Raw genomic sequence first — 12,397 nt, 5'->3', positions numbered from 1 at the left:
GTTCCACAAATCCTGAGCAAACTTCCAGAAAACTGCAGGTCTGCTGCGACTCTTAGTTCTTTTAAATAAAGACTGAAGACTTTTCTATTTGCAGCTGCTTTTTAGTAAACTGCACTGTAACTTCTGGAACTGTACTTTTATGTTTTAAATGACCTTTTATGTGTTTTTCCCCAAATGCTTTTAATGTTTTATGTGAAGCACTTTGAATTACCTTGTTGTTGAATTGTGCGACACAAAGAAACTTGCCTTTCCTTATTTTATTGCTATCAGTTATTGAGTTAATTTTGTTTGTTAATCAACAACTATTCATCCTGTTTTTTGTTCTTTTCAAAAATCCTTTAATCCAGCACACAAAAAGCATTGATTGCAACTGTTGAAAAGCCATTACAACGGGGGGATTGTGCCCTACTTGGCTCTGTCGTACCCAAGAATAAACTTACAGGTGTGACTCTATTTCAACATACATTGGTTTTTACATACATCACACCAGCGGAGGGCTGCACGGGTCAAACCACAGGACAGGAAACTGTGTGAAGCAGCGTCAGATTAAAAACACACACACACTCATTGTGAGGAGTTTTTGAACAGTGTAAACGGACGTTTGGGTACAGTAAGTTTGAACTACAGAGTTCAGTTTGATAAACATTTTGAGCCTGATCTGAGAGGAGTTTGCAGTTTTGTACGTAAGATTTAAATAATACTTTGTATCTTTACTCGCGGCATGGCTCTAGAGATGGAAAGTCAAGTCTATTTTTTATTCATGGTGCTCTAAGAAAATAAACATGTTTAGACAACGTCACTGAAATATGCCAACATCTACAAGATGGATGGGCACAATATTTGGTTCAGATAAAATTATTTTTCCCGGACGATATCCTCAACTTATCAGACATTGCATTATATTGTAGAAATTTGTACAAAATGTAGTTCAGATATATTGCATTACATTTCTATTGCAAAGATAAACAAAAAGAAAATAACTTTTACCTTTTCACAAATTAACTTTTGCCTTAAAATGTACATGTTGGGTTGTTTTACAAATGTAAAACACACTTGGTGAAACATTAAATAAGGTTTTTAAAGTCATGCAGTCACACACTTTTCATTTACATAAAAAAAATGATTATTTTTCTCTTTTCTGATGACAAGACAGTCACAGATCAGGAAGACACAGTCAGAGCGTGTCTGCCTACACCACCGATCTACACCACAGTGGTAAGGTCACTTGTGCTATAAAGATGCTATATTAAAAAGGTAAAGTAAAAGAAAACAAGTCCCTTCTACAGTAACAACTTCTACTGTCATCCATGTATAAAAGGCCTTACATTTTAAAGAATTAGATCGTAACAGTTACAATAACCTTCGCCTGCTTGATCCAGTAGGAGACTAACTCATTTTCCCGTCAGCAGACTCTCCTCACCCTGAGAGTCCTTTTTAAAGCAATATTTACAGATCACAGAAATGCTGCTTATTGGCGTTTCAAAAGGCAAAAATATAAATCTTTAGTATTATTATTGTGAAATCATTTGCTTCACATGGGAGTTAAGGGAGAGTTGTGGCAACATTTGCATATTTTTTACTTTCATTCACTAGAAATAAATGAATCATGAATTTACCTTTATTCCAGCATAAACAAAAACTTAAAAAAGCTATTAAAACTTTATTTTTTAATCTTTTAATTAATCGTTATTCCACAATCAAAACAGGAAATGCAACAAATGTTTAGCACCGATATCGTGTTACCAAATAAATAATCAAAATACAAAATCATCTATAAAGTGTGTCCCTAATTTCTGAAATAAATGACCAGATTAGGTAAACAGTGTTGTGCCCACATTCAAAAAAAGCATGGTTACTGTATTTCCGGGCTCTGCTATGAGCCCACACACTGTACAGGAAGTATATGAATACAAGCCATGAGTCACAGATAGTGATAGACTGAAAACAGGACATTTAGAACGTGACGACTCTGATGAGTTTGTGCCAACGCTGAAGCCAACAGCTCACCCCTCTGGACGACTTGTGTCACGTCAAACCAGAGATCCAGGGATCATTTCATCGTCATGTAAACACATTTGTCTCTTATGAACAAAGATTTTGCCAATACATTAATGAAATATGATCAGCTGACAGGTGTGACGTTGCTGTTGATTTTAGTGTGTATATGTCTGTTATGGATCATGTAAAACTGCACACCGTGGGTTCATCCTAGTAGTGTAATGGTAAAGACGCTTACCATACAACCACAACGCCCCCATGTTTTCTGTCCGTTTCTAAAATTAAAGGTTCAGTTTGCATTTAGAAGCATTTAGCAGTGAGGTTGCAGCTTGCAAACAACTGAAACTTGTCCTGTGAGCTTGAGAGAGCATTGGTGGCGATGCAAATACGTGAATGTTCCTATCTAGAGAAAGAAGTGTTTGTTTGATCCTTTTTGGGCGACTGAAGAAACGTGGTGGTGAAACACTGTGGACTCTTTGAAAGAGGACCGGCGGTGTGGTTATGAACAGGTCATTCTAACGTTAAGAAAACAACGATTCTTATTCTTAACAAACTTATTATATTCTCTCTAAATCCTTCACACCTGGCCTTTTACTATCACATAAAGACATAAATGCCAAAATATTTATAGATTAAAAAAAGCGCACGGCTGTTATTTTTCTCTTTAGTTCAAATTCTGTCAAGGTAGAGGACGAGCGGGAGATCGGATATGACAATTGTTTCAAGACTTTAAGACACTTGGCAACAAAATAAAATTGCAATAAGTTTATTTTGAAAAACTAACCATGTTGTAGATGTATAAATATTTGCCTAGCAAAAAAACATTTTCAATAGAGGATCTAGACAGGCAAAGAAAGTGAAAAACATTTAAATTAATTCACACAAAATTCAAAGTACTCACCTCATTCACAATTATTCCTTTGACTTAACATACGGGGTAGAGAAACTTATCCTGGTGGAAATTAAAATACCAGTCTGTTCACAGGAGAAAACAGCTTGAAGGTTCACAGAAGTTCTCCTGGTGTTCTCTCTACAGGCCGATCAAAGTGATGAAGGCTATGACATGGAGTTTTAAAATACCTTTACTGAGATTCACTCTTCATCCAGCTAATGTCCTTGCAGAACAGTCCCGCTCCTGTTGGCATTTTTGTGCTTCAGTGTTCACGCATTCCACATATTACCACCTGTAAAAGTCCCAGCGTAAGCAGCGTCTTCATCTGTTGGCGAAAGACATGAGTGGACCAGTGGGAGGAGGTCTGAAGGAGTCAGAAACAGCAGTCAAGTCTCGTTCAGTGACCTTTAGGCTGCCACTCCTCCCAAAGAAGATCATAATGTTTCTGCCAGTTTCAACAGTCTTGTGTTTTTCCATACTTTCAGAGAGTTATAAGATGACAAACACACACATGGCGTGACATTAGGAGCACTGTGATTGGCTGGGCTTGGTGAATTTGCTCTGCAGGAACACTCTGGGAACACAAAGACCCTCCTTTTTGTTGACCGTCTCTCGCAGGACGTAGTCATTAGCAACGCATTGGAGGCCCGTGTCCGCAACCAGCTCGGCCAGGAACTCTGAAAGCAGACGATAAGAGCAAGACTTGAGACTTCAGAAGGAGGACACTATAAAAGGAAGGTTAATGTGTTTCCTGAGGCGCCATGAAAGGTCAAGAAACATGCATGGAGCCTTCACACCTAGAAAAGATCTGACGACTGTTTTGGAAACTTCTCTGTATTTGTGATGTTGCAGTTTCTCTATGAACAGCTTCAAAAATTCACATTAAATAAGAGGTTGAACCGTAATGTAATCGGTCATTACACTATTAAACTAGCTTACTGCTAGTTGCAGGCTCTTTTGTTTGCGAAGGGCCGACAAGAACTGAAATCAATCAATGTATCTATCTATCTATCTATCTATCTATCAATCCATCTATCTATCAGTCTCAATGATACAAACACAAATAAAAAGCCATTTACTGACCTTTAGAGAAAAAGTAGGACCTTGTTCCGTCTTGGCGAACGTAGAAGTTCTCCCCAAGTTTGCTGCCGGCTTTAAATCGGAGCATGGCGTGGTCGTGGAGGCCGTAGTCCCTGAACAGGACGACACCTCCGGGCTTCAGCACCTTAAAGCCACATGTACGGTAAATTATACCAATTTCTTGCGTTAGGGCTACGAAAAAACAGGATGGGTAGTTGCCACCAGACACATTAAAAAAAAACTGTGTGTATATATTAGGCATGCATGTATTTGATTAGGTATTTTAGGGAGAAAAAACTCCAAATATTAGTGAGAAATGATCAATTTAAACTATTTTTTCCCAAAAGGACTCTGCTCTCACCCTGCTGATGTTCTGCAGAGCCAGCTTCATCTTGTCAGGATGGACCGCCGACAGGACGAAGATGAGAGTGACGACGTCCACGCCGCCCTCCGGCACATTTTCCCTCAGATCATCTTTAGTTAAGTCACACTGGAAGGCACAGCAGCGCTCAGGGCAGTACAGAGGATTTTGCTGTGAAAAGAATGAGGATTAAGAGTTTTATTATTATTATTGTGTCATTATTAAGTCATCAAACTGAGTATGTTCCGGTCACACAGGTGTAAATGTGTCGCTCTGAGTGAATGTAGCGCTGTGTGTCTGTAGAAAGAGATGCAGACGGATAGACAGAGTTCTCACTTTGACAAATTCAACAGCTCGCGGTGAGAAGTCACAGGCATAAACAAAGATGTTGAGGTCGTCCTTCAGCAGAGGGAAGATGCAGTTTCCAACGCCGCAGCCGGCCTCCAGCAGTACCAGCCTCTGGGACTCAAACTGCAAACCAAGCAGGACAAAGACAAAACTGAGACATGGCCACAAATATCTGTTTACTATCAAAATCCTTATGGGACACTTGTTCTAGGTATGTATGTGTTAGAGTTAGAAATTTAAAGTAGTAGACCTAATGTACATTGCTGACTGAAGGAGTAGCTATAAGCTAAAGTTATCTGGAGAAACTTACACTTTTAAAATGTCAGATTTGATGTCATATCAAGCTTTTAATTTTGCAGATAATCAAAGTCTCCAAGAAATAGTATTTTGTTTAAACGAGATTTGGATGAAGATGTTCTCCTGGAACAAGAAAAACCATGTGTCAGGACTATTTCAACCCAAAAGAACTAACGACTCACTTAAGGCACCATGACACTTACGCTGTTGATTGGTGACATCACAACTCTTTTTCTGTATTATAATCTTTGTGTTTAAATATGCAAATGGAGCATTATCTTGTGACGTTTGTTTCCAGAACAGATATAACATACATAATAAACATTGGATTAAAGCATGTTCAAAACTAAAAGATTAAGTTCAAAAAGAGGTGTAAAGAAGGGATTTTCATAACGTGAGAGAGGAAGAAGGAAGGAAGCCATAATCAGATTATAAAGATGGACTAAAAAAATGTCTAAACGTTATACCATGAAATAGATTTAAAAAGGCAAAATGTGATAATGTTTGAGAATGGAGAAGGGGTAGTATTAAATAGGTTTATTCTTATTACTACTCCCTTTTGGACATGTTCAACTGTTTCAATATTTTGTTGGTTAATTTTTTGTATGTTGTTTTGTTATTGGCAAAAAAAGTTAATCACATTTAGTTACTATTCTTATTTTTTTATCACTATTTAGTGATAAGTATAAGTATATTTGTTTATACTTTTTATTCCTTTCACATGTTCCAAATTAAAAAACGAAACTAAAAAAAATCTTGTTTCATTCTGTTCTGACACGTTAGAGCCAAAATGTTTTTACAGATAAAAACAGGTCAAATTGTACAGGGTCAATTTGACCTCAGCAGAAAAAACAACTTCAAACATTTCTAAATATTTGGATTGTAAAATAGATAATAATAATAATAATGACTAAATCATTAAAATGATCAAATTGACCAAAGAAACACTGATGCGCCAGGTCAATGAAAAATAAAATCATGCTAATTTTAAGTTTTCCCCATAAAATTCGTAAAAGTCATAAATATAAAGCAGCAAAATGACGTCATGCATGTATTTACAGATGTGAAACGGTGCACGGGGACTACAGGTGCGGTTACAGAGGAGCGGCTCTCCCTCACCTGCCTGCACGCCTTCAGCTCCTCAAACTCTCGGGTCGTCCAGTGTCGGTCCTTGAAGAAATTCGTGGTGTTTCTTTTGTAAAACAGGTCCCAGTTTTTCTGCGCTTCTTTCTCCAGCTTCATCAGCTTGAAGTCGGACACCAGAGTCTCTGTGGACACCAGAGTCTCTGTGGACCCCAGCGTCTCTTTGGACCCCAGAGTCTCTGTGGACCCCAGCGTCTCTTTGGACCCCAGAGTCTCTGTGGACCCCAGCGTCTCTGTGGACCCCAGAGTCTCTGTGGACCCCAGCGTCTCTTTGGACCCCAGAGTCTCTGTGGACCCCAGCGTCTCTGTGGACCCCAGAGTCTCTGTGGACCCCAGCGTCTCTTTGGACCCCAGAGTCTCTGTGGACCCCAGAGTCTCTGTGGACCCCAGCGTCTCTTTGGACCCCAGAGTCTCTGTGGACCCCAGAGTCTCTTTGGACCCCAGAGTCTCTGTGGACCCCAGCGTCTCTTTGGACCCCAGAGTCTCTGTGGACCCCAGCGTCTCTTTGGACCCCAGAGTCTCTGTGGACACCAGAGTCTCTGTGGACCACAGAGTCTCTGAGGACACCAGAGTCTCTGTGGACCCCTCTCCCGTCACTTTAACGTCCCCGGGGACACTGTCACTTGTCGACAGCGCCATGCTGCTTCAAAAAGTCTCCTGGTTTGTGCCGATAACGTCGCTAACTTTTAATTTAAGGGGAAAAGAAACATTTCAATAAAGTTTAGGAATACAGGTGTTTTATAACAGTTAACGGCACTAAAATTAACTGGAAATGTTAAAAAATACTGCGCCGAGTTGAGTTTGTCCACATTCGGCGTCCATCTTGTCCGTTATTTAAATCCTTCCGTGTTGCATCTACAATTTCCGTTCCGCTTGTTTTTTCAATAACGTTTTATCTAATAATAATAATAATAATACATTTTATTCATAGGTGCCTTTCTAAGCACTCAAGGACACCGTACATTTGTTAAAAACAGTGCAACACAATAATAAAAATGGTGAGTAAACAAAATGATCAAATCAGGTTAAAATAGCACAGTGCAAAGGAGATCAAAGGGAAATAATGACTAATTTATCTCATTATTTCTACTTATTATCTACCAATTATGACTTTTTATCTCATTACTTTGACTTTTTATCTCTTAATTTTGACCTTTAATATCATAATTATGATATAATTTGAATTTTTTTTATCTCATAATCATGACTTTTATCTCATTATTTTTGACTTTTTAGCTCATCATTTTGACTTTTTATCTCTTAATTTGGATTTTTTTAACCTCATAATTTCAACTTTTTATCTCATAATTTGGATTTACCATGGCAATATTTTTTCTTTCAGTGGCGGAAACAGGCTTCCCTACCTTCTGGACATCTGTCAATCATTTACAATCACAAACAAGCTTATGAAATTTAACTGTTAACTCTATATGTATGTGCACATTGTAAAATCCTCCCTGTGCTAATGTTTATGTTGTAATACAATATTGTTGACAATGAAGTTTTTAATACATAAAATAAAACAAGCCGGGGAGGTCATGGGGTCACCAAATACAAAATACTACCAAAACAAAAGCAAAAAGAGTTCATTCAGATATGAGGAAAAAAAAAGTTTAACATTGGCAAATATGTCAGGAAAAGCTTGGTTTCTTTCTTAAAAACTTCGACTTTGGTAAATAAAGTTTTGGTAGAATAATGAGTTCATTTATCACAATAAACTGAACAGAAATGTCATCATTTTCAGCGAATACCGCTTTGCTCGTTACGCACTGAATACAAATGAGATTTAGGGAATAAACTCATAATGTGATGAGAATACAGGCAAAATCTTAATTTAAACCCAAAAATTTGTAACATTACGAGAACAAATTCGTAATTCTACGAGAAATCTCAAGAACATATGTTATGGTTGACAGATTGATGAGAATGAAAATAATCGTTTGTTGCAGCAGAACAGGTAACAAGTAGATTAAACAGTTTGTAAAATATGAGCGAATACAAACAGAGAATGAATGTAGAACTTTTTTTTATTGTACAGTTTGACTCGTTTCCGTCCCAAACTGTAAAAAGAACATGAATAAACTACCTAGGCAGCATCAACTGGTACCAGTATCAGAAATTAGGAACATATCTGTACAAAATCTTACTGTTTATTTACAATAGAAGTGTACTTGTATGGGACACAACATACACACACCAATAATGTATCAAAACCAACAACACAACAGATCCAGTATGTGAAGTATGAACATACAGGTGCTTGACAGTGATTTTTTTCTTTTTTTTAACCTGAATTTGAACTTATTACCTTTTCATAAAAGGCAGTAACATCATCAGAACAGACTGAAGTGGAAAGAAGCCACTCCGTAGGGTGTGGTTTTAACATGATGTCCACTCCGCGGACCCTCCTGGCCAGCTGAATATCACGCAGGAGCTGCTTGATCCAAATGAACCGCACAACCCTCCTGATATGCTTGGCACGTACATTTTGCATTTGATATTAACAACGCAAGGTATGCCTCTGATATCTAGGGAGAAAAAATAACAAACAAAACATCAGTGGATTTTGAATTAAAGCAATCAGCTTATTAGCCCAAACGCAAACAGGCATCCTATTGTAGAATCGTCAGCTCACGATCTACGACTTCGGAGCTTAAAAACATAGTAGGCAACAAAACGAAAGCAGGAAATAGCAGATGGTATGCAATCCGTGTGATCCAAAGTGTGGTAAATACCACACATAAAGTAAAGTATGGAAAGACTTCAGGTTTCAAACACTGATTCTGAAAAGCAGAACGAGACACTAAAGCTGTAACTCTGTTATGAACACAGCGCGCTGACACAGGGCAATGTGAGACAATAGTAACGTTAAAGTGTAATATAAGCCATGGAGACGTTCTCATTGGTGTGTTTATTTTTGAGTCGCTAACAGCCGGACGTGGCTAACACTGATTAGCTCGGGGCAGTATGGTGAAGGCATTCAAACGTCTTTTTTAACCACTAATTCTGCTCAAAATAACACCAAACCTCTGCAGTAGCATGAGAAGAGTCCCTACACATTAACCAAAGCACCAACAACGTAGTTAGAGAACCCAAAGTAGGGTGAATTCTGAACTTGCATTCTCCAGGTAGATACTAACACAACACAAAATTAATAATAATTTTTGCTTTAATAACATGTTAACCTGAAAGCTTAACTACACTTTTAGAGAACAAGGAAACATACGGGTTTAAGTGCAGAGAGTTAACAATTAGATTTACTGTATATTGTGAAGATTGTATTCTTTGAAATGGGTGTATGATGATTAAACAATGTATGAAGAAATGAATATAATGATCTTGAACAATATATGTTAATATCTTCAGGTACAATGAAGAATGACCGCATGTTATCTTGATGGTGGAGGCAACTGCTTACCTCCCGCATTGCCAGAAGAGCTTTGACCTCCCATCGTTGAGTTCTATGAGGAAAACTCCTGCACACCTCCTGAACCTGAACCAAGACAAGGAGCTGAGATTTTATCAGTCAACGCTGCAGTCTCACAGGCGACAGAAAAACAGGCTTCCCCTGGTATCCCCCTGTGCTTTAACATCACAACGCTATGCATTGTGGGCAACTTTTAAGTAATTTGAGCCTGTTTATACCTGGAAACAACAATGTTATCTTCACTTCATCTGTCTCTTCTGCTTCGCTCCCTGCACGTTTGTGCAGAGGCTACAGGCTATTGAACATGTATGCGGATGGTTGTGCCCCTGCCCTGCTGCCACTGACTCACCAGGACGCAGAAGGTTTCCATGTCTAGAAGAAATTCAGTGCATTGCTCGTAAATGCTGATCGCCATTAAGGTCCTCGTCCCTGGTCGACACCCTCTCATACAGAGAAATGCACCGTCGTGCTCTGGAAAATAGATGCAGGGTGTTTATTGTGATGGCAGGACAGGTAGGCTTTCCTCTAAAGGAACAAGGACACCACCTGACAAATATTCTACTTCAATGTTCTGTGCAGGTGGGATAAAAAAAATAGAAAAATATCTTATGGAGTATTAAATAACTAGATTATTTTTGGACTATTTCACCAAAGCAGAATGAAGGAATCCAGGAAAACATATAAAGTCAGATAAGTCTGTGCATCCTGGCTTATAAGCAAAAGCAATAAATTACTTAAAATAATTAGAATTTATAGAAACATGTGTGCCTTTATATATTTCCCATGTTGCTGATTTCATTGAATGCACCTTTGCAACTTTATCGGCCATTTCTGATCATCTGCAGAACTATATTCATCACACCCCTGACAGTAATATGAACAGAAGTGCTCATAAACAACAGTAATACTATGACATGAATCATTATTATTAATTATGACAGTACTTAATTGAATGGTAATATTTACCCTACATGTAGTAGTTCAAAGCAGTCTAATGAGAAAATAATATATATAAATACACTGTATATATATAAATATATATATATATATATATACAGTGTATATATATATATATATATATATACACTGCCTATAGAAAGTCATGATACCCTTTTGAAATAGTCACTTTCTTTGTTTATATTCTATATTCTGAAGTAATCAAAATCACCACAAATGATGTCAGGTGGGGGCCAATTAACTTGTAATGTGTGTAGTTTTCATTTTTAATTAGTTTTCAAAACTTAAAAAAAAAGGACTTCACTGGAATTTTGTACGGCAAAATGTGTAAATCCGTATATATGTATATTTATTCCTGGCTTTACTTGTTTATGTACTTGTCCCTCCATGCCAATAGAACTAAAAAATAAGTACAAGTACACACTGAATAACTGTAAAAAAAAACACATTTGGTTTCTGTTACAGGTTAGCTGCATGGAATAAATATTTACAGCTACTTATGTGCCATTACTTTCATGAAACCCAAGGATAGGATCAGCCAGGATAACTGAAAAAACTTAAGATTTTTCTGTGAGTACAACACAATCACTAGTTCAAGTATCAGCTCTGCTTCTTCAGTCGCTAACTTGAAACTCCACTAAGTCTTGCGGACAAGGATGTCGAACCACAGGTCACTGGGGCCCACAGAGGGGGGCGGCGTTGAGGTGTTCTGCTCTTCCGCCGCCTGGCTGATGAATCAGGGCACATCACCTCCAACACACAGGTCGGAACCACAAGAAGGTAAAACCACAAATATCTGACTGTAAAAGATAAAACACAAAACATATAAAAAAGATGTAAATACTGGGTGATCAATGATGTCAACACATCCGGGACTGAACTTTAGTTTCAGCTTCAACAACATAGATTTAAAAGCTTCACACGCAGTATATTTTAACAACAGTGCAAAAAAACTATTTAGCCTTGTACCAATTAAAAAAACAAAACATGAAAACTGTATGGGCATGTGTTGCCTGTATTTATGCAAATATACAATTGGAAATTGTACCTTATATATAGATTTAAAAAAAATTTTTTTCTTAATTCAGGGTTTGTACACCTGTTCCAAGGTCAAATTCAAGCACTTTATAAGGTCAATGTCAAGCTTTTCCAGCACCATAGGGCTTTGATAAATTACATAGTTCTACGAACACACCGTAAAAATGATAATTCACCTTTTTTTATTCCTACAAAAGAGATGGTATTATGCTATAAACAACTAAAATTGTGTTTCATAAGACCAGAAACATAAGAAATTAAATTAAATTCTATTCTATAGCTATTTATTATGAAAGAAATGCGATACAAATACAATTTCAAGCACTTTATCCGAAATTTAAGCATTTTCAAACCTTGAAACCACATTAAAATTTAAGCATTTTCAAGGATTTTAAGCAATTGACAATGAATGTATAAAACATGTATATTTGCTTATTTTCACCTACAGTTGCCCCCCTGGTATGTTTGAAAGTGTGAATGAGTGATGTGCAATTTGTAAAAGATTTAATTTTCTTATGAAATTGATTTAGCTACATGGCTAAAACTGTAGCTAGCTAGCTTCAGCGCCATCTAGCTACAGCGTCAGACTAACTTTTAGGTGCTATTTTACGTGATTTTAACTCGCTCTTTTAAACCTCACTCACGTAAAACAGTAATTGTAAACATGCAGGTAAAGTTGAACAAAATTCTCGACATTTAAGTTATATAAAATATTAGAAACTAACCAGAATTAGACACCTGAAGCAGTCACCTCATATGACAACATCCTAATCCAACCGCCGAACGACCGAACAACGCCCCCTTGACCGTGGATGTACATCCATGCGCTTCCATGGCTCAGCCAATCAGCTTTGAG

At 37.5% G+C, this 12,397-nt stretch overlaps 1 protein-coding gene across 1 annotated transcript; it reads right to left on the bottom strand.

The window, feature by feature from the left end:
- Nucleotides 1–2,754: 2,754 nt before the first annotated feature.
- On the bottom strand, nt 2,755–6,758 carry mettl6 (methyltransferase 6, methylcytidine; the record flags this gene model as incomplete). Its single annotated transcript, XM_083917768.1, has 5 exons — nt 2,755–3,567; nt 3,974–4,115; nt 4,332–4,502; nt 4,668–4,802; nt 6,096–6,758. 5 exons carry the CDS (start codon nt 6,756–6,758, stop codon nt 3,413–3,415), a joined length of 1,266 nt encoding a protein of 421 aa, XP_083773894.1. The 3' UTR covers nt 2,755–3,412.
- Between the last annotated feature and the right edge of the window lie 5,639 nt (nt 6,759–12,397).

The sequence above is a fragment of the Echiichthys vipera genome (genome assembly GCF_963691815.1).
Source record: "Echiichthys vipera genome assembly, chromosome: 8".
Taxonomy (NCBI): Eukaryota; Metazoa; Chordata; class Actinopteri; order Perciformes; family Trachinidae; genus Echiichthys; species Echiichthys vipera.
Note: the sequence above shows the minus strand (reverse complement) of the source record. Positions and strands in the feature narration are given on the sequence as shown.